At 43.4% G+C, this 24691-nt stretch overlaps 1 protein-coding gene across 1 annotated transcript; it reads right to left on the minus strand.

The window, feature by feature from the left end:
* Positions 1-3587: 3587 nt before the first annotated feature.
* MYCFIDRAFT_177082 (uncharacterized protein) lies at positions 3588-20830 on the minus strand (the record flags this gene model as incomplete). Its single annotated transcript, XM_007930963.1, has 5 exons — positions 3588-3611; positions 10537-10588; positions 10620-10715; positions 10759-10980; positions 20814-20830. The coding sequence occupies 5 exons, from the start codon at positions 20828-20830 to the stop codon at positions 3588-3590; spliced, it is 411 nt and encodes a 136-aa protein (XP_007929154.1).
* Positions 20831-24691: the final 3861 nt, after the last annotated feature.

Below are 24691 nucleotides of genomic sequence, written 5' to 3' on the forward strand. Positions count from 1 at the left end.
GAAGATAAGGTAGATAACTAGTAAGACTACTATACTAGATCTAATAGCGACTTCGAGCTAGGCGAAGGCGATAGATACGATAATAACGATAATAAGCTTGCCCCTACTCGCGTGCTAGCAACCCGACAAGGCGCCGCCGCCGCTGCTACTATACTAGGTCCTACTATCGCCGATAATCGCTTACGCGCACTACGACGCACTAAGGAAGAGAAGTACACCGACATCCTTACGGAGATGCGCCGTGCCCGTATGCTACCCGTTGAGTTCGTCGGTCTCTAGGTTAGTAATTATAGTACGGCGATACATAAGCGTCGTATAAAGGAGTTAATCGAAGGGCCTTTGTTATAGGAGAGATTCAGTAGTAGCCGTATCTTTCGCTCCGAGCTAAAACACCTTATCGGACATCTATTTATAGGCTAGTACGATCTAGCAAAGAGTATAGAGCCTATCGATATTAAGGCTGTCTTCTAGGATATCAAATCGATAGCACTAACCTAGACATATCTCCTTAAGAAGGACCTGTTATTGAACTAGAAGTACAATATTACAAGCGCGCACTCTCGACTAGAAGACAAGACTAAGCGTATACAAAAGCGGTTTACGATTATTACTATAATCGCAGTACGTTCTATCGCCTTAAAGAAAGCCAACTACTTCGGCAACGCCTTTGGTATATACCTAGCGACTAGCGGTATTAGCATGCCGTTATTAACGTCCTTAATAATATAGGCCTCTATGTATCGCTAAAGGTTATCCGGGGCTTAATTAAGCAGAATGCGAAAGAGCAGGTTAGGGCGGCCTAGGAGATAGCTAAGGACCCGCAATCTACGCAGACGTACGACAATATCGTTAAGAAGATAATGTATATAGGGCTTTAGACTATCGGAGACAAGTTAGCTATATTGAATATAACTAGCTCCTATATCGCTATTAATAAGCGCTTGCCGAAGACTAGTCTAAAGAAGGATATGCTATACTAGGATATAGAACTCGAGCCGATAGACCTAATTAAGAAGATGCTAAAGGACAAGTACTAGAAGGCGATATCGCTATATCTTATCGATAAAGCGATTAGCCTTGCTATCGGAGAGGACTTAAAGGATGTCTTTAAGGGCTTCAAGTTTAACGATAGGACTTCTAGAGTTAGGGCCTATGCTACCTAGCGGTTCGCATAGCTATATATCGACGAGATTAAGGTTAATAAGCCTGCTAATATCCTTCCGCTTAAAATCTCGATATATAACGAGGTCTCTATTGCCGGCACTATAGAAGTATAGAAGGACATCTTTATTAACAACCTTAACCTAGACGAAGACAAGGACTTCGAAGAGCGACTCTTCCTAGTCGTTAGTAATTAGATAACAAATGCCCGTAGTCGTGCGGTCTAGATACAGAGCATCGAGAGTTAGTATACCTTCGATCGCCGAGACTGGCTAGTGTATTGCCTAGGCTAGTTCTATATTAGTATAAATGCATATTATAGCCCGTTAAAGACCTATTAGAATACCGGTAAGGACGACAAGCCCCTCGCCTATACGGTACGTAGCGACGCTATCCTGTTTACTATAAACGGTATAAGCAGGGATAATCCGAAGTTCTTCTTATACCTCTAGCTAGCTAAGCGCTCCTATACTAGTCGTGTACTTAGCCTGTATATCTAACAGCTAAGTAAGCGTAGCCTTATCGACTTCATATCGCCCGAGAACAAGAAGAGGAACCGTATTAATGCCGTTAAGGATGCTGTCGCGAAACTGAAGCCGGACTTATATATTCAAATCGTAGAAGCTATTTACTAGACCGTATTTAGTAAAGAGGCTTGGGTTAGTAAGAACCGAGAGGGCGTCGTTAAAGACCTATCGTTTACTACGATATACCGCCTCCTTAAGCAGACCGAGAATATGCTTATCGTTCGGGATGCTATCCGCAAGATAGATATAGGCTAGCTCGAGCGTATAATTCTATATTTGTGTATCGACTTCGCTAGTAGCGGCTAGTCTAACTACGCTAAAGAAATAGTCTAGCTCTTATAGATGCTAAAGGCCTCCGATAAGGACCTCCGTAATAGTATTATAGCTATAGCTGTTCTTAATCTATCTAGTAAGCGTAGTAAGGGTGTCGCAGGCGACGAGGAGATTAAGCTCTATAACAAGGAATACTCCGAGGACATTAAGAATGTTACTAACTCGATATACGATATTGCCGCTACTATCCGCAATAAAGCGCTAAACCGCCGTGCTGCCCGTGTTTTCCGTAACGTCTTCTAGAAGGGTATCGGTTTTGAGGGTACTAACTACTATACGAATAAGAGCGACGTTGTCGACTAGTTCCTCCTAGCAGACAAGCTATTTAGTAAGGGGTTAACTAAGCTAATAAAGACAGTAGACGGAGTTAAGGAGACTCGTAGCCTCTCGATCGATGTTAAGCAGATTAGTATCGAGAAGCTACTATCGATTATTAAGGACTAGAACGCATTAGTTAAGCTACGTGCTAGTCGTATTACTGCCTATATCGACGAGACCGAGGTTAATAGAATCGACAATATCGACGGCGTTAATGCCTGTAAGCGGGTCTAGGAGCTTAATCGTAGTCCGGGTACGAGCCTAATAGCTACCGACGAGGATGCTAACGACCGCTTCGTTAACGATAAAGGCTTCGTTAATCTCGATGCGCTAGACGATAACTTGAATGTAATTAGTAGTATATAAGGTTAGAACAGAGCACTATTATAAAAATAGCTTTTCGGTATCTAGGTACGTAGCAATCTAACCTGCTATATCTATCGTCTAGTTATCGTCCCTTACTATATAGGATGCCTAGTTAAGCTAGCGTATAATAAACTAGCTATAGCCTAATGCGAAGTCCTTGCCCTATAGAATACGCCCGAAGCCGAAGGGAAGTCGAGGTCTCTATATATTGATTTAGCAAATAGCTCTTTAGTCGTAGTGCGCTTACCGTCGACAAATGGCTCCGTTAACTAGGCAGTTAGCGGCGAAGCAGTAGCGGGTTTGGCTAGGCGTACGATAATAGCTTGATAGCTTAGTAGCTCCGTAGACTAGGCGGTTAGCGGCGAAGTAGTAGCGGTAGACTAGAGTGCGTACCTCGTCGGGGATGCTTATAAAGTCGAAGGGTTTAGCTAGGCGTACGATAATAGCTTAATAACTAGCGTTACTCTAACTAGCGGCAGTCGGAGTCTTAGTCGGAGTAGCGGTCTCTGTTCCTATATAAATTTAGAGCGCCTATTAATCAGATGCTAAAGGAGGCCTCTAGTAATTTCTATAACTCGAGCGAAGAGCTACGTCGGCTACCGAGCGTAGAGCACATTCTAAATAGTCGTTGTAATTATCGACCGTAGGTAGGCTATTCCGAATCCTATTACTATATAATTTTATTAGACGTTAATCCTTAGCGCAGGTTGAGCTGCTTCTACGAGAGCTAGCGTGTAATAGCTATATAGGATATAGGATGCTTAGTTAAGCTGCTTCTGCGAGAGCTAGCGTATAGTAGACTAGCCCTAGGATATAGGATGCTTGGTTGAGCTGCTTCTACGAGAGCTGCTTCTACGAGAGCTGCTTCTACGAGAGCTGCTTCTACGAGAGCTGCTTCTGCGAGAGCTGGCGTATAATAAACCAGCTATAGCCTAATGCGAAGTCCTTGCCTATACCTCTAGTTACTGGCAATTCTAGCCTTAGGCATTCAACTAGCAGCAGTCGGCGGCTATAGCCTTAGCAATAGGTGCGGTTAACAATAGGTGCGGTTATGCATAGCCGTTATTGCTACTTTGCTATTATCGTATAAATGGCGCAATACTATTAGTAAAGGCGAACCTCACCTGCGCGGCGTATATAGACCTCCGCTTTCTAACAAGTTCTTCTTCTTCTTTATTATATACATACCTCTACCCCTAGCAACACACTAGCTGTCGGCTTCTAATAGTAATAGCGTCGATACCTCTTTGTCGTATGTAGGTGGCTCTATAGCGATTAATACTACTTCCTCGCTAGTTCTACGGCTTGCTACCGATAGAGCCGCTTGTCGAATAGTTAAGGTCCCTCGACAGGTATAGTTTGTTTAGTCCTTCCTTTAGTCTCCGATAGGCTTTGCCGACGCAAGACGTTACGGACGCGACTCTCCTAGCGAGTGGGTTTAGGAATTAATCGCAGATTAGGTGTAACTGTAGAGGTCTCTAATAGGCTTCGCCGACGCGAGACGTTGCGAACGCGACTGTCCTAAGGAGTGGGCTCTAATAGGCGCCGAGGTGAAAACTCTTTAGTAAGGTAAGCTAACGCACACCCTAATAAGCAGATAGGTTCGTAGTATTACTGTTCGTAGTAGGTAGTCTTCTTGTCTATTGCTATAGGCTTCCTACGTTCGGCTCTTTATAGGATAATAGCTCCCCGAGCACGTATCTAGTTAAGCTTAGCGTAATGTATAGGTTAGTCTCTTAGATCCCGATTCAGTTCGAATCTAGACCTCCTAACAGCTATAATCGTCTTGATCTTCTACCTTTAGTGTTAGGAGCGTACGATGTCGGATATAGTCTCTAGGATCCCTATGCTATAGTTCCGCGGTACGAACAGGCGTCCTTAAGCAAGACGTCTTTATAGGGCAAACAAACTGCTGTTTTTATAACTCCTCGGGCGCGGTTCAACCTTGTATTCTCTAGGTAGTGCAGGTTGGCACCTAGTAACTCGTACTAATCCTCGGTACGAGTTCGCTAGTATTGCTTTCGCTTAATAAGTACCCGTTCTACACACCTCGGTGCTATAGTTAGTAATAGACTGCGTTGAGAACCTTTATAGTTTATAGGCAATGTGTGCTTCTAGTGTGTTCTTGTAGTATGCTCTTAGCAGGCTCTTAGACCGCTAGTTTATTAGATCCCTAGACGTAACTGTTCTTTCTTCTCTGTCTTTTATAGCAACTAAGGTCTTCTAGTAGATCGTATCTTAGGGAGAATCTGAGCATAGAGGGCATTAACCGACGACTAGACATAGTCCTTGCGTGTTATTGCTCTACGTACCTATCCTTGCTATATATATTGTAGTGCCTATAATAGCACGCGGTGCAATAAGTATAGTGTTAGTAGTGTTAGTAGTGTTAGTAGTGTTAGTGGTTTTAGAGGCTGTTTTAGAGGCGGTTCTTCGTGCCTAAGGCGGCCGTCGTTATCGTGTTAGACACTTTTGCTAGCGCGCTTTGCTAGAAATGCGCTCAATCGACGTATCTCGCTATATTAGTAATATACTGTCGTAAAAGTCGTAAAAGTCGTAAAGTCGGTGTTATTAATACGCGGAAGGAAGTAGCTGTAACGTTTAATCCTACTAATTAGCCGCTCCGCTATACTAAATCCGGGTCTTAGCGGGACTCGATATCCTTGTCGCTTCCTCGCATTTACGCTTCCTACTTCCTCGCATTTACGCTTCCTACTTCCTCGACGTTACGCTTCCTACTTCTTCGCAATACTAGCGTTACTAGTACTCTAGCGCTACTATAGACGACTAAGACCACCCTTCTAAACCACTTAATACTAACATTACTAGTACTCTAGCGCTACTATAGACGACTAAGACTACCCTTCCAAACCACTTAATACTAACATTACTAGTACTCTAGCGCTACTATAACTACTCTAGAAACAGCTTCTCGGTAGCTAGCTCGTAGGGAGGTCCGGCTTTAGTAGGACGGCCTACCTTGATTTATGCTTAGCGCTAAAGCATTCTGTACGCCGTCGCGGACGAGGTAGACGTCGCGGACGAGGTGGACGTCGCGGACGAGGTAGACGTCGCGGACGAGGTAGACGTCGCGGACGAGGCGGAGATAGTCTATAGAGACGACGACCTAGCTTGTAAATATAAAGAACTATGTCCTCGTACTAGTAACGAGCTTCGCGTCCTTACCCGCCTCTATATTAATAGCTAAGGAAATGTTCTCGAGTACGAAGGCAAGCCGATTAGCAGACTTTACTATAGCGATCGAGATCTTGCGGTCGGCGCTACGGTTAGGGAGAAGGGTAAGGTTTTCGATAAGTAGGGAGAGTACTTAGGTTATGTCGTCCTACCTTAGCAGGCTTACGCTAATATAATAGAAGAGTAGTAAGGAGCTAGCATACAGGTTAGCTATCGACGTACTACTTAACACTAACGCAAATACTAACATTACTAGTAAGCCTATTCTAGCGCTAATAGATATATATAGTCTTTCTCTCCCCTCCCTACTCGCGTAGGCCGCGCATGCGAGTTAGGCTCTCTACTACCTTATCGTTACTCTTATTATTACTCTTATTATCTCTTAGAGTACCTTTTAGGCCCGTAGTAGCCGCCGCTTCATTCTCGCGCACCTTACGAGTAGCGGTAGTGCTTCTACTACTACGGCGAATAGTCTTATAGGTAGTAGCGAAGAGACTCTAGGCGGTTGTAGTGTCGATTAGTGTACCGTATTCATTAGTAGGAGTAGGCTTGCGGCGACTAGGGGTAGCTAAAGGCTCTTAACGAGGTCCCTTCGTAGCCGGAGTAGTTAAAGACTCTATAGCAGAGCTAGCAGTACGTTTAGTCCTAGCAGCCGCACTAGCACGGCCTCTACGACTACGAGCGCGACTACTACGACTACGACTACGACTACGACTACGACTACGACCGCCTCGACTACCGCGCTCGCTCGATCTGCTACGATCCCCCTCTTTGTCGTAATCTAGGTCGTCTAGGTTGTCCTACTAAGCTATAGCGCGGGTAGCATTATTAACGGCCGCACTTATACGAAGTCGTGTAAACGCCTTAGTAGAAGTAATACTATTTGCGATTATATTAGCGTAGCGGTCTTGCGTAGTTAGCTATACTAGTAGGGGGCGAGTCTAGATCGCTGCCGGCGTTAGTAGTACTTTGTCCTTATTCGTACGCTTCTACGCTAGCTCGTCCTTACGCTTCTCGTACGCATCCTAAACCTTAGACGATATACGTAGAAGCTTATTAAGTAGATTGTTCATCTTAATCTACGCCTTACGCTCCTTTGCACCGGAAGAAGCATTATACCACTTCTCGAATCTTAGCGCTATATCGAAGACATCCTAGCGCGTAAGGGGCGAGACCTTACTATTATTATCGCTATCTAAAGCCTCGTGCCGTATAACATCGCAAAGCTCCTATACATACTAGTTATCGATAATCGTAGAGGATGTCGCTTCGAAGAATAGGTTATCGGTATCCCCTACCTACTACTATAACTAACGATTAGCCTACTATACGAACCATTTCTTTAAGATAGGCAATGCAAATGACTACTTTATATTAGCCCGCGGTAGCTTTAGTAGCTTTAGCATCTCGAAGGGCTCTCGGTTAGTCTACTTAATAAGGCTAGAGAGTGCTAGGTTACAGACGAGGTTGTCGCACTTATCCTTATTAACTAGATTAGATAGATACATCTTCTTATCCTCTTCGTATAGCTCGTTAAGAATCTCGCGAGGGCATCGCGGTAGATTTATATACTAGCTATTAACTAAGAGGCGCTAGATATCTAGCAACTTATTACGTATATCTATCTAGGCTATAGTCTAATCCTTCTCCTTCCTACGGACAGGCTACTTACCGGCAGCCTTTGCACTTATAGTGCCTTGACGCTCGGTAGGAGCAGGAGCGTCGTCGTCGTTAATAGTAAAGCCCTCTCTAGCAAAGCCCTCTCTAGGAAGCTCTTGATTACGTAAGCCGCTCGGGCGAAATAGGGTATATACGACTAACTATAGCGGAGCAGAGTATATATCGCTACCTGCTGCGGCACCGATACGCTAACGCGACAAGATAGACTTATAACTCGAATTCTCTAGTACAAGACTAGCTTTGTCGTTAATCTACTAGGGCAGGAACTAAGCGACGATAGCATTAGAGCCCTCTTATACACGGCTAGTACGCCTAGCTTTCTGGATATTATCGTTAATGTCCTTTGTAATAGGTAGACCGTATAATGCGACGTAGCGAATATCGGAGACGTTAGTACCGATTGCAGTTGCTAGAGTACCGACTATACCGCGGGTCTTATAGTCTACCGTCTTCTTAAACTCCTTATACCGTAGGTTCTTATCGTTAGTCGATATACGAGCTATATAGAAGGCGATGACCTAGCGCACGTTATAACTACTATTAGCTCTAGTCTATATATACTTCTTAGTCGGATCTTCGATTCTATCTGTAAAGGTAACTAGCTAGCGACGGAAGGTTTCTATATACTTGTCGACAGTGCTATATCTATCGATAAATACTAGAAACTTCTAGATCTTCTCTAGAGTCGCATAGCTAGTCTCCTTATCGACGGCGTTACGGAAGAGGTACTATAGCATGCGGAAGTCTGCCTGTAGAACCTCCTTTAGAATAAACTTAAAGACATAGGAGATATCTATACGATCGATACTGCTACGGGTAACTATAGTCTTAAATAGCTCGTCGCCTACCTCGCGGAGACTAGTTCGCTCGAACAGGTATTCGAGCGTAGCTATAGAGACTATAGCCGAAGCACAGAGTAGTAGTACATCGGCAGGCAATAGCAAGCGTAGCTCGTATAGCTAAGAGAACGCTTCGCGGAAGTTCTTCTACTTGTATATAAGATGCGCCTTATCGATAATATATAACCTAATACGAGACGCAAGATGCAAGAAGACCTCGCGTAGCTCTAGAGACGCAGCCTGCTCGGGGCTATAGAAGATATAGTAATACTAGCCGTTAACAAGGTCCTAGTATATCTGTAGGTCGAGTGCCTTTGTCTCGGCGGAGATTATATAGTAACGGACTAAGGTCTTCTTCTGCTTCCTTAGTTAAGCGGCATTAGCAGCGCTTAGTTGAGCGGCATTAGCAGCGCTTAGTTAAGCGGCATTAGTATCTACTTTAAAGCTCTTCGCTAGCAGGTTGATAGCAAACTCGATATCTGCCTTCTATTCCTTACCGATACGATTAAGTAGGATGATTTGAATAGTAATCTAGCTAGTTAACAACGTAAAGGCTTAATATATAAGACTCTTGCTGCCTCTAGTACGCTCGATAAGGACTACATCTTTATATACAAAGATAACACTCTATAACACATCGATCTAGATATCCCGGGCTTCGTACTGCTTCCTAGGATAGAAGATGTTTAATATATACTTCAATCCCCTATTAACGATCTCGTGCTAAAGGCTTATAGCCTAGTCGTAGTATCTAGCATCGAATACTAACATTTGAAGTTCCTCGAGTGCTATTATTAGAATCTTGTCGATACGCTCTCGGAAGTGATTAATCTAGTCCTAGAAGGGTGCCTTATCTAGCGGCAATACTAGGCGCTCTATATTACTAGACTATTCTAGCTATATACGGTCGATTAGCTTGCGGGTTAGAAGTCGAGCCTTGAAAGAGTAATGCTTCTTCTTCTGCTTGCTACCCTTAGTTAGGCGGCCGACGTCGTACTAAGAGGTACCCTTCGCATCGCGCTTAGCTTTGTCCTTAGACTTCTTGCCTATAGTAAGCGGTGTCGAGTGCGGTATCGAGTGCGGTGTGTTAGATTTGTTAGATGTAGTGTTAGATATAGATCGGGTTAGTAGCGGCGGCGGCGGCGGCGGATACGAACCCTAATAGAATAGAGATATATGTCTCGAGTGCGACAAGCTAATAGTGTTATAGGGGTCTTATTGCGCGTAATGGACGATTGCGTAGTATTAGCGGTGTTAGAAGCTTCTAGTTAAAGTAGGCGGGCTTTTAATACGCGCATTCAGCAAACGCGACATACGGACTAAGCACATGCGCGTTTACGACACGCAGCTAAGTCATTCGAGAAGGTCTACGCTTTCACGTATGTGCTAGGCGTTGCTAGTAGTAAATAGCTACTACTATGCGACTCGAATAGCTGCGAGAAGAGATAGACATATAACACTATAAAGAAGGGACTCTACGACATGCCTACAGGTACGAAAACGATCCAAAATACCTTTCTACTAATACCGCCGTTGTTTGTTTGCCGTCGGAAGCTCGACGGATACCTACATACCGCTAGTTTGCGAATTTCGACTAGCGATAGCAACCCTATTACTATAATAGGAAGACGTCTATACAACTACTAGGTACTTAGAAGACTTTATCTTAAGTACCTATCGAGACGATCTGCCGGCTTAGAATCTTTATACCTACTCCGTCGCAAATTTGGCATATTATTTAGTAAAAAATAGGCTTAAAAAGCGGGCTTTGCGAAGACGGCGTACTATACTATAACGCGACTCTTCTATAACATACGAATACTTAGAGGTATTTCGTAGTGTAAAGAAGAGGGATACTACTTATTTAGAATGTGATAGGTAGTCTATATAGCTATCGTTACTGTATCTATTTAGTTACGAGTACCGTAACGTTTAGATGTTAATTCTTTTGTCTAATTTCATCTTTTGTAGTTACGTAATTTGTCTATATATTATTTACGATATATATCGATCGCTATATAGCGGAGGGGCCGCTCTATAGGTGTTTATATACCCGAGTTATAGTTGTTAATATGTGATCAAAAAACCAATCTTAGTCCTATAAAGGCGTAGTGCACGGATAGTACATTTAGTACTTCCGGCTGCAGGCCCTTTACGAAGGCTTTTGTCCTGCCGGCTTCCGATCGACGCTAATATACACGTGTGGTATAGAAAGGAAGGTCTGGTAGGTTGAAAGATGGAAGGCAGGTTAGAAGATGGAAGGTAGTATGCTGGACCCTGGATTTCTATAAAAAGCCTGCGAGAAGGGCCTGCTTTGGAGGCAGACTATATAGGCCCACTGATGCGGCGAGCGCAGACGGTGCACAGGTCGGGCAGCAGGAGCGAGGGTAAGCAGGATGCGGCGTTGGACGTGGGTGCGGACTCGAACTCGAGCGGTGGGTAGACCGGCGGCGATGGGAGAGAGTGTCTCTATAGCTGCGGCGTGCGCGCTCGTGGCTGCGGGAGGAGCTGTCGAGCTAGGGGTGAGGAGGGGAGGCACTTTTCTTCGCGATGTTGCGTGGCTTGTGTGTCTGCTCGACTGTAGCTAGTTGTTGTTGATAATTATTATTACGAGATATTACCTCTTTGCTTTGTATAATTCTTCGTGTCTTTTTATATACTAACTCTATATACATCCTCGAGCGTAATATCTGCACTTCTAAGTCTCTAGGCTAATATCGGCTTCCCTCTTTGCTCCCTTACAACTTGTTATTATATGCCTCGTTAGGCCTCCTTTTGCCGTAAATGCCTTAGGGCAGTTTTCGTACTTGAAAGATCTTAGCTTAAAATCGGCTTCCCTTTTAATTCCTTTACAACTTGTTGTTATATGCCTCGTTAGGCCTCCTTTTGCCGTAAATGCCTTAGGGCAGTTTTCGCACTTAAAAGATCTTAGCTTAAAATCGGCTTCCCTTTTAATTCCTTTGCAACTTGTTGCTATATAGATCGCTAGGCTTCGTTTTACCGTAAATACCTTAGGGCAGTTCTCGCACTTAAAAGATCTTAGGTTAAAATCGGCTTCCCTTTTAATTCCTTTACAACTTATTGCTATATAGCTCTTTAGATCTTTTTGCCTCGTAAATGTTATAGGGCAGTTTTCGTACTTCTTATAAGCCAACCTCTTATATGTCTTTAGGTCTCCTTCGGTATTAAATCGACGTCGATACGCTAGGTATAGGAATCCGTTAAATAATTCGTATCCGTCGAAGGCTATAACTTCCGCTTCTAAGTGCGCGTTATAGCGAAGAGCTAATAGCTTTAATATCCCTTAAGACTAAATTCTATCTAACGGTATTGTCTTAATAGCAATATTGCCCTCTATTTGCTTCTAGTAATAGATCTCGTATTCTTGCTCGCTAGTGTTTAGCGGGAATGTCTTTCGTATACGTCCTATTAAAAGTATAGCAACTTTGTCGCCTACTAACCTATAGTAATCCTATCGCACGTAATCGTAGACTATTACGGCAAGGAGGAAATAGTTCTCCGGCTAGTTAGGATCTGTACTATTGTCGGTTAAAGCATTAGTATATAGCCTAGCTAATTTATTAATATCGAAGGATGCCTATACTTCCTCTCTATCTATCTAAAAGAGGTTGGAATTCTAGACGCGGGAAGTGCTATAGACGATAGTAAGACGGAATTTAAGCATCGGATAAGTGCTACAAAGATACTGCTATATATCGTTGTTAGTTGAACCTCCGTCTAGTCCGGACTAAAGTAGCATAATCTCGATAGGGCGGTTATACTATTCGACGGAGTCCGCGAGTTAGGATAGTAAACTACGTACTAGATTGCCGCTACGTCCGGATTGTCCTTCGTCCTCGGGGTCTAGGAACTGTTTTCTAGAACTGCCTAAATATATATACGGAATCTACGAGACTTGGTCTATATTGTTACGTAGCTCTACCTAGGATGTAACTTTCTTAGGGAGTCTACTAGTCGTACTAAAGTTCCTATAAAACGCGCGAACTTAATCGAACGTACGGCCTTCTAGATCTTCGAAATCTTTAATCTTTCTAAGTGCTATACTTTTCCGTACTTAGGAGATAATTAGTCGTAGCGTATAGTCGATAGCGTTTTAAAGATCTAGCGCTTCTCTCGGGTCGGATAGTAAGTGCTAGAGAGTAGATATACCTACTTGTCTGCCGACGCTAGGATAGAGGCTATAGAAAGTATTTTAACTATCTATATGCCTTAGAAAGGTCTAAACACTCTTTAATAGTACCGTACTAATTCGATCTCTTAAGGAGTTCTCGTCTTCGATGTCTACGGAATGTCGGATCTCTTCGATAACTCTAGCGATAATATCGGCTTCGAGCGTCGCTTCGCCCTATAAGTCGCGAAGCAAGATATCGCATACAATTCGCCTTAGCTCTAAGAGTAGGACTTCTCCGTTATATAGCTAAATATCTGCGAAGATACGTTCCTACTTAGGGGTACTATCGTCCTTACCCTCGCTATTCTACGATCTATCGTCTATCTTTACGTCTTTATTTGCGTTGTCGCTCCCGTTGCCGGATTCTAAAGAGGAGTCGGGAGAGTAGTTAATGTCCCTAGTCTTATAAAGCGCTATAAGCGTCTCGTCGTAATCTAGCTAACTGTAGCCGCTCGTATTGCCTTATACGAGTATCTTCTCTACGCGACGAGCGTATACGGCTCGATACGCCGCGGCGTCTAGTCGTAATTAGGAAGTCCTTACTATATCGAGATAGACGTACTCTACGAGATTTTGTACTCCGTAAATAGTATAGTCGTTATAATTCTTTTAAAAAGCAGTGTCGGCCTATATACACTTCTAACGACCGACTATACTTATCTAAGATAGCGAGTAGAAGGCCGACCCGTATAACTTCTCGAACAGAGTAGTTAAAATCGTTTCGACCCGCCGACGATAGAATGCTTTTTATTCTGCTTTAGAACGATCGAAGTGCTATAAGTCGAAGACTACGATCTTATATAACTCTCGACGAGCTATAAAGAACTCCTAGTGTATATTAGCCTCGTTTAGGACTAAAGCGGCTTCAGTTGTGTCTTCCGTTAGTACGAACGGAAATCTAAAGCCGTATTCTATAATCTGCTTAACGGCATCTTTAGACATTGTCTAATAAGCGACTTTAGTTAGAACTCTAACGGCGAGCTTTCCTCTTACTCGGTCTAGTACGTACATTCGGACTAAAGCTGAAACTAAGTCGTCGACTAACTAGAATATAGGTACTAGACTAACAACTCCTCTAGCCGTAAGTTGGATTATCTTATCTAGGGCTATATTATTAACTACGACACTAATTGTCTTAGAGGCATCTAATCGGGTCGTATCGCCCGAAAAGTAGGTGTTAAGGATCTAGCGAAGCACTATCAAAGTCTAATCCGAGATAGACTTTGTCGATAATACCTTCCTAGTCTTATAAATCCTCTTAATTGCCCTCTAAAAGTTAGCCGTAGGTAAATCTACCGAGGCATAGAACTTAGCGTTCTGCCGGGGAGTATATTCTTTCGGCTTGCTATTAAGTAGAGGCTAGGACAACGCCTTAATAGCATCGCACTTACTTAGTAGATCCTTCTTAGTAGATAGAGCACTCTTACCGACAGGCTTCTTCGCGAATAAAGCACCTTTACTAGCCGAGTTGCCCTTAGACGAAGGCTACTAACTTAATGTGCTTTTAAAGATGTGCTATAGCGTAGGCTACTGTCTTCCACCTTCTTATATTAAGCGTATACGTAGCTCGACGAAGTACTGCCTTACCTACTGCCCTATCTTTACTATAATCGGCTCCTCGCGTATAAAGTATCGTACATTGTCGATCGTAGCGAAGCCGTACTCGTAGTTATTCGGCTATAGAGTGTATAGCACCTTTCGAGAAGGCTAGGTATAAGCATCCTTAAATAGAAAGTCTAGCTTCTTCGAAGCAAGCTCGAGTATAATCCGAATAGCTTGTTCTAACTTTCCGCTACGCTTTATACCTCTAAGCGAATTAGCTAAGATAATAACTTTATTTACAAAGTCGATATTAAAGGAGCTCTAATAGCTATTACTTAATATAGCACCTGCTATAGCCTTGCTATTTGCGGGCACATCTAGGATATATACGGCGTAATTCTGCTACTTATCCTAGCCTTCTCGGTCGATAAGCGCGAGCGTGTCCTATAATTGATTTTAACGGACTTCTATCTTATCGTCTAGAAGCTAGCGGAGCAACTCAACGGGCGAGAAGTAGACGATTCCTAGTACGAAGTTGTAACTATCGAGTAAGATAAAGTCCGAAATCGTTATATTATCTAGCTAGTAGTCGCTACTGTTGTAGTTACCTATTAGCGGATACTATTTACTCTAGGTACGCAAACTCAGCCCGCTAAGACGATAGTCGTTCTATAGATAGTCTATTAGAAAGACCGTGTTCTTAGGAAACGATAGATCGCCCTAGTTCCGGAGTCCGTTGTCCTTTTTGTTCTACTTAAGGTAAGTCGCGATAATGCGAGCGAGCGGTCTCGTAATCGGTAGCAATAGTCCGTCCTTATCCTACTTCGAGTTAGGATTCAGTCCTTGCTCGAAGGAGATCTAGCGTATATTCTAGTAGGCGAAGTCTAAGTTGTACTTGTTCTACCTTTTCCTAGTAAGAGCTAGATCCTCTAGTTTATAGTCTAGGACTATAGTATCCTTCTGCGATAATCCTACGACTAGTACGCTCTTCTATATAGTTGATAGAGTACTTAACTTAGCCTCCTCGTTATTACCCGTTATAAACAACTTATTATTAGGATTCGATACTGCGATATCTTCTTATATAAGCGAGTCTCTATCGTCTATATAGAAGACGTCGGCACTTGTCTCTATCTCGTTGACTGCCGGTAATGCCGCTAGTAGTGCTACCGGTGCCTGCGTAGTAGTAACGGGCGGGAGCTGTACAACCGTTACGCTAGCTGCTTTTAGCGTTAGTAAAGCTTTCGTATTAGCAAACTTAGAGACTAGTAGAGTAGCAGGTCCCTTCGACACTGTATTAACCTCTCCTTTACGGATCTTCTATTCTCGCTATACTCTACCTTTCTCCGTAGTAGTATCCTATCCCTATATAATCTTAGCGCGTTCCTAACGTATAGGCCGATTAGGTCTAGGGCTAGTATCTAGAGATCCGTTTCGACCCGGACCTAACGTCTTCTACGAGCCTCGCCTACGAACTAGAGAGCGTTTACGCCGCTAAGCTCGCCCTATATCGCGTCTAGTGCTTAGAGATCTCCGCCGGTACGATCTGTCTCTAGAATCGTTACGATGTCTATCGCTACTAGTACGTAAAGGAACGTACTTGTCGTATCCGCTTCGATAGTATCTACTATCGTTAGAAGGCACGTATCGATCGAACCTGTAATTCTTATTAGTAGGACTTAGAGAACGACCTCGTCTACGGCCGCGATTATCTCGTCGGGCACTATAATAAATAGAGTCCGGCAACCGTCTTAGTAATCTTATACGACTACTAGTATACTTACCTAACCGTCTCTCTCGAGAACGGTTATTTCTACGTACCGCTACTAGAGACCCTCGCCTCTATCGACGGTCTAATCGAGAGTCGTATAGCGAACGAGACCTCCTAGACGTTCTTAAGCTCGCGTCCGTACGACGCGATAGCCTAGAGCCTTTATATCGAGATAAGGACTCAACTCTACTATCTCCTCGCCTAGCTGTCCGGCTAGTAGGACTACGAGTCCGCCTAGAAGCGTCTACATATCTATACGAAGATAACATTGTCTAATTTAGATATAGGCGAGGCGCGTACGTAGCGCCTTAAGCCGGGAATAGTAAAACCGCGTAAGCGGCAGAGAAAAGAGTAAGTAAATAGAGGCGTAACGCCTCTTATAGGAATTGAAATTAATAATACACTTATAAAAGCGTATCGGATATAAGGAGAAAGGACGTTTAGGCCTAGCCTAATACTATATAAAGTCGAATTCTGCTAAGCCTCTTCTTAGGAAGGTACCTTCCTCTATCGCTCGACAAAGTAGCAAATCTAGCAACTGCCCTTTAGACTACGAGAAAGTTACGTTCACTAATAGTGTCGTATTAGTCGTTTGATATACTTTAATGTAAAGTATACTTAGCTCTAATGTACTCGCGTAGTATAAAGTCTCCTTTAATCGGTATAGCGTACCATTTGCGTCGCGTAGTTGCGCGTATTATCTTTTCTTCGATTCTATTAGAAGTATGTTTCCGCGCGACTATCGGCTAGTAGCTTATAATAGTAGCTAATGTTAGCAACAAGTATAACAGGTCTAGATAATAAAAGAACACAGACCTCCTACTCTTAGGCGCTTACGTATTATAAAGTCTCCTTTAATTAATAGAGTATGCTAATCGTATAAGTAGAATCCCTGTCTAGCTAGGCGTATAGTCTTTCCTTCTTTCTATTGTATTAGACAACCCTATATTCTTTCTTCTTAGCTAACGCTCTTCGTCCGGTATACCGCTCGAGCGATATTCGATATCCTTATAAGTGTTCCTTCGTCCGCTATACCGCTCGAGCGATGTTCGACATCCTTATAAGTGTTCCTTCGTCCGCTATACCGCTCGAGCGATATTCGACATCCTTATAAGTGTTCCTTCGTCCGCTATACCGCTCGAGCGATATTCGACATCCTTATAAGTATTCCTTCGTCCGCTATACCGCTCGAGCGATATTCGATATCCTTATAAGTCTTCCTTCGTCCGCTATACCGCTCGAGCGATATTCGACATCCTTATAAGTGTTTTGCCGTATTACTCCGTCTAGAATTAACGGCCTTCGCTTATGCGAATACTAGTTTAGGTAATAATCGACTTCCTTATTTTACCGCTACGACCTCCGATAGCTAGACTAAGCGATATACGACATCCTTAGGGGTGCTTCTTAGATCGTAGACGTCTTTCGAACCTAGTCTAAGTGATTTTTGTATCCTTATAATATAGCCGATCTAATTTATGCCTACCGCCCGATTAGTTTACTAAGAATCCTTACCTACGATAAACCCGCAGCTTCCTTAATTGCTAGCGATCGGCATAGGTTTGAATAACATTACGCTATTACTAACTTTAGTACGCCGCTGTTGCTACTTATAAGATTCGACAATAGGTGTCTTACGAATCCCTCTAGGCTAAAAGCCGCTATAAGAGATATTCGCTATCCTTATGCTCGAGTATAACGCCGGCTCCGTCTATAGCTAACTCGAGAGATCCTTAGCATCCTCCTCTTCTAAGAATTCTAAGCGATTTTCAACATCCTTAAGCTCTTTCGGCTATCGTTCTATAGCTCTTTATAGATGCTCGACATCCTAAACTAATACTGTACGCAGCTATCTCGAGCGGTTAACGGTACCCTTAACAAATTTCTATTACGCTACACTTTACTATTACTTATCGCTATATACTTAAGTAATATTTAGCTTCCTTAGTATAATTTCGTTGTCTGCGTACAAAATGCCGTAAGATTTCCGATATCCGCAGTACTACGAGTCGCGGCAAAATTTATAGTATTCTCCGACCGGTGATCTCGTAGCAAGTTATACGGCTCGATAGCAGCCTTAGGCGTATCGTCTATAGTGTCTGTATACATACAAGGAAGAAAGGGCGGTTAGGCGGCTAACATCGCTAGCTAACTTATCCGGGCGCGCTTAGCTATAGCTAGTATATATTTCCGACTTTACCTTCCTCCTTACTAGTATATATATATGCTTAGCGTCCTATCCGAGGCTTAACGCATACTACCGTTGTTAGTCGAGGACGTAATAGTAATCTATACTAATACTATAATTCACAGTCTACCGGAGAGTCGTATAGCATCTTTACTAAGGACTCCTAGTAATCTACAAACGTTCCGTAGAGCCGACTCTATATACTAATCGAGTTTAAAGACCTTCTCGTATAGACCGGTAAGAACTCTAACAATCGGACGTTAGTCGTAGTAGCGCGAGATATAAGAGATATACGGGATCTTTATTTGTATAAGCAGCAAAGTTAGAGGAGTAGGCAGATTTGTATATCTAAAAAGGAAAGAGATATCGAAGGAGAAGTCGGGATAAGGTAAAGAACGTATACAGAATAGACAAGTCTAGCCTAGGGAAGGCCGGAGATAATAATAGTAGTTCTATATTAGCTAGGAAGTATATCTAGGCAAACAATATCGTTTTTGAATATCTTACTAACGCTAGCTATAGGCTCTTTGCGGTTGATCTATATCGCACTTCGAAGGCTATTAGACGGATAGTATAGCAGGCAGGACAGATTTACTATAGCTGCGAAATGTATATCGATAACCGAATTGATCTAGCGAGATTATATCTAGAGTGCGAGTAGCTAGTAAGTGAATCGTAATCGAAGACTACTAATAACCGCGCTGTAGAAGTGTCGTAACTACCGTCTTAGGCAAAATAACAATAAAGGATACTGCTACACTATTCGCTCTACTATATAACAACTATTCGGCCCGCGATAGGCGCTAGTAGCCTTTTCTCGGCAGTCCTGTTCGCGAGTTTGTTAATTAAGGCATCGAGCTTCCTACGGACGTAGACTGTTCGGCCGTAACTTATAGCCGTTTGCGTCTATAAGTTGTAGCATTACCGAGCGGGAAGTCCCGGTATACGTTTAGTATGTTTTGAAAATTTGCTACGCGCGCTTAATCTCTCTTTAGCTAGTAGAGTACGACCTCTGCGTATACCTCTTTTAGCTGCGAACTAGGTACGTTGTCGTCTAGCGAGCGATAGGAGGCGCTTTATTTACTAACCTCTTTATAGCCCCTAAGTTTCCGCGACTTTTCGCGACTTTTCGCGACTTCTACCGCTTTTTTTTCGCTTTTTGTATACCCCCTCTTCCCTTTCTACCCGGCTTAAGGTACCGCGTATATACTTCGCCTATATACAAATATAAAATAGCTTTAGAAATGGACCTAAGCTCTCCCGCTGTCGTAGGATTAGCTATTATAGCGTTCGGCGCTACTAATGTTAATATAAGCAACGCGGGATAGGGTAATACGCCGCACCTCCGTCCCGGCGAGAAGTCTAATAACGATTAGTTAGAGACTAATTCGGAAACAGAAGAGAATGAGAAAGAGGAGGTTAAGGTAAAGAGCACCTAGATTACGCCGCTCGAGGAAAACTATCGCATCGTTAAGAACTTGCCGGTAGACAAGTAGGGCGTAGAGTCCTATAGCGATAGGTTATATCCGCTATATCTCGGATATATCTACGGTAGATACTAGAAGGCCGTACGACCCGATACCTCTAAGTTTGCAGCTAAATTTGTACCGCTCCCGGCACTGTCGGCCAATGTATAGAAGGTCGATGCTCTAGACCCTATAATAGGACTAGAGGCAACGGCGAGTGCACCTTCACCTTAGGCGTCTTTAGCTTAGCTAGGCAAGGCTATATAGGGGTCTTTAGCTTAGCTACGTAAGGCTAGAAAGCGTAACACTCGCAAGAAGGCCTAAGGTAAAGCCGATAGCAAGCAGATCCTATATACTAATAAAGCGCAAGTAGCGGTTGTAGTCGGCGATCTTTCTTTATACGGATTATTAGGTACTAGAGACTGCCCGCTAGACTTCTTTAGTTCACTTACGCCGCCGCGCAAAGATTACCTAGATAATAGCGAGCCGATTATCTCCTTTACGCCTATTATATACTCGTAGGTGCCCGGGTTTAAGCTAAAGATTAATAGCTGTATTAATTACACCGGAGCGAAGAAGCCTTTAGTTACGGTCTTCGTATATACTAACGATATCGCTCGTTAGATCTAGGGAACGAACGATATCGACGCGATCGGGTTTAAGATATACTAGGGCGAAGATCCCGATATAGTTGCGCGTTAGGCGCAAGCTTATAAGTCCTTCCGCGATAACTAAAAGGAGAATAGCGTTAGTAAGATTCATTTCAGACTTAATCCTGCTACGATTACTAGTTAATACGCAGTCGTCGTTAATAAGGACGTACTATTTAGTGCATCTCCTCGCCGCCCTAAATTTTACGGCGATCTAAGCCTAAACCTGCCGGAACTAGTAGGTTACTAGCAAATGTATAAGAGAGAAGAAGATCGTAACTATATCTGTCGTACGGATTAGCTTATCGCTCGGCTCTACTATAGTAAAGAGTTCTCTATCTTCCGCTATTAGCCTAAGAATAACTCGTATTTCCGGGCATTTTAAAACTTCTCGGACTAGTAGGGTAAGGCTATAAAAGATACAGCTACTAACGGCAACTTCCTATACTATCGTCGATAGGTACGACTTCTTAATGCCGACATTATAAATCTAAAGTTTCCGTTCGTCTAAGTACTACTACTACGTTAGCTCGTTAAGACGTAGAGACTTAAGTACGATACTTAAGGCTAGATCGCGAACTTCACTCTAGAGGGCTAGGCATCGTTTACGGATATCGAGCATTACCTAGACGTAGAGACTAAGTCTATCGAGGCTCGGATCGCGGCCTAGCGTATATACGCCTATAAGGGGTATCTCCTAAAAGATGCATTCGAAGGAATTAACGAGACTAAGACGCTATCGGCTCGTATTACGCTATTACAGACGAGCGATACTAACGCTAGCTTATAGCTTAAGATCTTCCTTAAAGATAAGGAAGAGAAAGAAGTAGGCGGTTAGGTTAAGAAGAGTAAGCGATACTAGCCCGCTACTAGAACGCGAGTAGAGGTATTTATCTACGAAGAGGGTCCGTTTAAGGGTATAAAGCTTATCGGAGAGATCTCTACCGACATCTTCGCTACGTATCCTACGGCGTACATTCTTACGTAGCCTAAGCGCGGTAGCGCCAACCTACTTTAGGCGGCTTATACGATCTCGATGAAGTTCAAGTAAGATCCTATAAGCGCGGTACGCTAGAACTAGGCGCTAGTCGAGCTCGGGAAGGGCGTTAAGCGCACGACCGGAGTCGACTTCGCTCGTTAGCTTCTAGGCGCTATACTAAGTATCTAGCAATAGAACGGGCTTACGCTTAGCCGCTAGTATAGTCCGACGGCCGAGACGTCGTTTAGGAATACGATCGCGAGATTTAGCTTAAACGTAGGCTAGATAGAATCTATATTAAGGAGTTTCTATTCTCGAGATAGCCTAACCTTAATTTGGGGTCCGCCTAGTACGGGCAAGTCGTACACTGTGAACGCTATCTCTTATAGCTATATTATAGCTAGTAAGGCTCTAGGGGCTCTAAAGTGCTAAGTACTCTCGTGCGCGCCTACTAACCCGGCCGTGCAGAATCTATATAAGAACTTTAATAAGACCTATAACGCTAAGGGCAAGCTTCGAGTTGTTCTATTCTAAGGTAGGTATACTCGCAAGGCTAAGGAATCGGCGACTATACGCGACGACATCTATAATAAGCATTAGCGGTTACTATAGGCTGTCGTAGACTCTCTCGTAAAGAGCACGTATACTAATCTAGAGCTATAGGACTTCTACCTATACAATTAGACTATACCGTTTATTAAGGATTGCGTTAAGAATACGGATAGCCCGTACTATACGGAGGCCTTAGAACATTAAGACGTTGCGCGATCGGTTAGCAAGAAGTATCGCGCGAGTCTATCTCTAGACGATCTAAAGGAACGCACTTAGTAGCTAAGGAATAATCGCCGAGTCTAGGAAGGTCGAGTATTAGAGACTACAGATATTATATTCTATACGAACAACGCGTCCGCCTATAATAAGATAGTAGAGGGAGCTAGACCTACGCTATTGTGCTAGGATAAGGTTGCGATAGGACAATTCGAGGATACTATTACTAGTATAGCCTTCTTTAGAGAGACCCTTCTCGCCGCGGTCTTTGCTAGTAATTATAAGTAGTAGGGCCTACTACCGATCTTACGCGGTGCTAATGAGAGTATACGATGCTCGCTAACGTCGATCTTCCGGAAGCTCTACGAGAATCCCGACTTTACTAAGAAAGATATACTAACGGAGTAGCGTCGTATAGCTCCTTAGATCTCTCGGATAATCTCGGAAGTCTTCTACGACGGTAAGTTAGTCGATTATTCTACCGTAGTTTAGCAGCACGCTATCGATATTACGCTAGAGTACGCGCTAGCCAAGTTGAAGCTATACTACGCTCTAGAAGCCGGTAATCGAAGCTTGCGATTTGCTATCGACGTTTCTAGGATTAACAGCGTCTATAAGGTAAAATCGGCCTCCGGCTCGTCGTATAATGTAGCGGAGGCTTAGGCGATCGCCTTCTATATAAAGTACTTGCTCGGTACCGAAGTCCCTAAAGGTAGTCGCAAGATTTTGCCTTCGGACTTCCTTATTATTACGCCGTATAAGGAGCAGGCCGGTGTTATTAAGAGCCACTTATTAGCGCACTTGCAGAACACGGAGTTAGCGAATTAGCTATAGGTTAAGACGTCTGCTAAGGTCTAAGGACGAGAAGCTACTATTAGCCTTATCTCTCTCGTCCGCTATAATAAGGATAATGCCCTACTTCTAGGATTTATAACCGATACTCGATAGCTTTGCGTCAACTTGTCTCGTCTAATGCGCTATCTTATACCCTTTAGCAATTGGCTTATATAGATAGTCGCGCAGCTTAATTACGCGCCTTAATTAACGTAAAAGCGAGGAAAATTCAGCACATTTGCCTAGATTGTGTCCGATTTCCGTATAAAGCAAGAGGTAGTATTAGCGAGCTATATGCTATCGCTAATTAATAGTTAAGATCTAGACCTAGCGCATAATATCCGAAAGAAGCTAGTGCTAACCCCAAAATTCGGGAAAGTACCTATATACATCCCTTAGCCTCTACTATAGCGCACCTTCCCGCCCGTGCCCGAGAAGAGAGATACCTCGTATGCGTAGCCTCTAGATTCGCGTAACGCTAACGGCAAGCGCACTATAGGTATCTCTTAATCTCGCGTTACTACGCAAGACGGGGCAGAGGACTCTACTATAGACGATACTAGATTATAATCGGCTAAGTACCCCCCCGCTCCCCTTTTGCTAACGATAGAAACTGATTAAACTATCTTTTTTTTTAGGTTACTTATTCGTAGGCGTATTTGTTCGACGGTATTAAAACTACTGTCCGGAGGGCCACTTACCGCAAGGCTAGGCTATACGATTCTCTCGCGATAGTCGGGGCGGGAATTGAACAAAGAAACCTATAAAAAAAAAAGAAAAAGCAGCAGCAAAGCTAGTTAAAAAAACTCCTTCGGGACTCTTATGAAGTGCTTCTACCTTAACGTAGTATAAGAGCTTAATACTCTGCCTATAGAGCTACTAAGAGGAGCATACAATTTATATATCCGAGTAAGCACTATTATCGTTATTAGAAAATAACACCGTATTAAGAAAGGGAGGGTAGAGAATGTTTTAGCACTAGCTACTATCGTTACATCGCTTGAGCCCCTTATTTCCGGCGGCTGTGTTATAAGGGTTAGTAGCTAAGTAGTGAGAATATATACGAAACTTTGAACTAAACTAAAGGGAGTACTAAATTAATATAGCTGCTATCTATATAAGACGAACTGCGAAGAAAGGAAGAAGGGTGCCTTAGAGGGAGAGCCCCTTCCTTAGTATTCCGCCCTACGGCCGTCTAGCGCGTCCGACGCGCGAGCGCAAGTACGTATATCCCGCTTGTCCGCTGTCTCGTAGCGCCTTTGTCTCCTAGCTAACTTGCGTAGCGCGCGTATACGAACTCGTTTAACCGCTCTTAAGCAAACATATTTCTCCTAGCTCTTCCCTACCTTCCGGTTCCTTCCTACTACTCGGATCTGTCCTATAACTCTATATATCTCGCTTACTATCGTCCGTATATACGTACGCGTAGTTTAGTGCAGTCCCGTCGTTTGTATATTAATATATAACGTATTATTCTACTATATATAGCCTCCGCGGGAGTCCCTAAGATGTTACGTTATACGGCTAAATAGGCGGCTAACTAGGCGTACTAGGCGACCTAGGCGTACTAGGCGTACTAGGCGTACTAGGCGACCTAGGCGTACTAGGCGTACTAGGCGACCTAGGCGTACTAGGCGTACTAGGCGTACTAGGCGTACTAGGCGTACTAGGCGTACTAGGCGACCTAGGCGTACTAGGCGTACTAGGCGTACTAGGCGACCTACTTCGCTAGGGGCCCCTACTACTAAGGCAACTTAAATCCGATATTACTTTATAGTATAGCGGCTAGCTTATAGGACTTGTCGGTGCTTTCTAGGCGGCTACTATAATATGTGTTATCTGTCTCTTATTAGTAGATAATAGTATATAGAAATAGTCGCAC

The sequence above is a fragment of the Pseudocercospora fijiensis genome, assembly GCF_000340215.1.
Source record: "Pseudocercospora fijiensis CIRAD86 unplaced genomic scaffold MYCFIscaffold_7, whole genome shotgun sequence".
NCBI lineage: Eukaryota > Fungi > Ascomycota > Dothideomycetes > Mycosphaerellales > Mycosphaerellaceae > Pseudocercospora > Pseudocercospora fijiensis.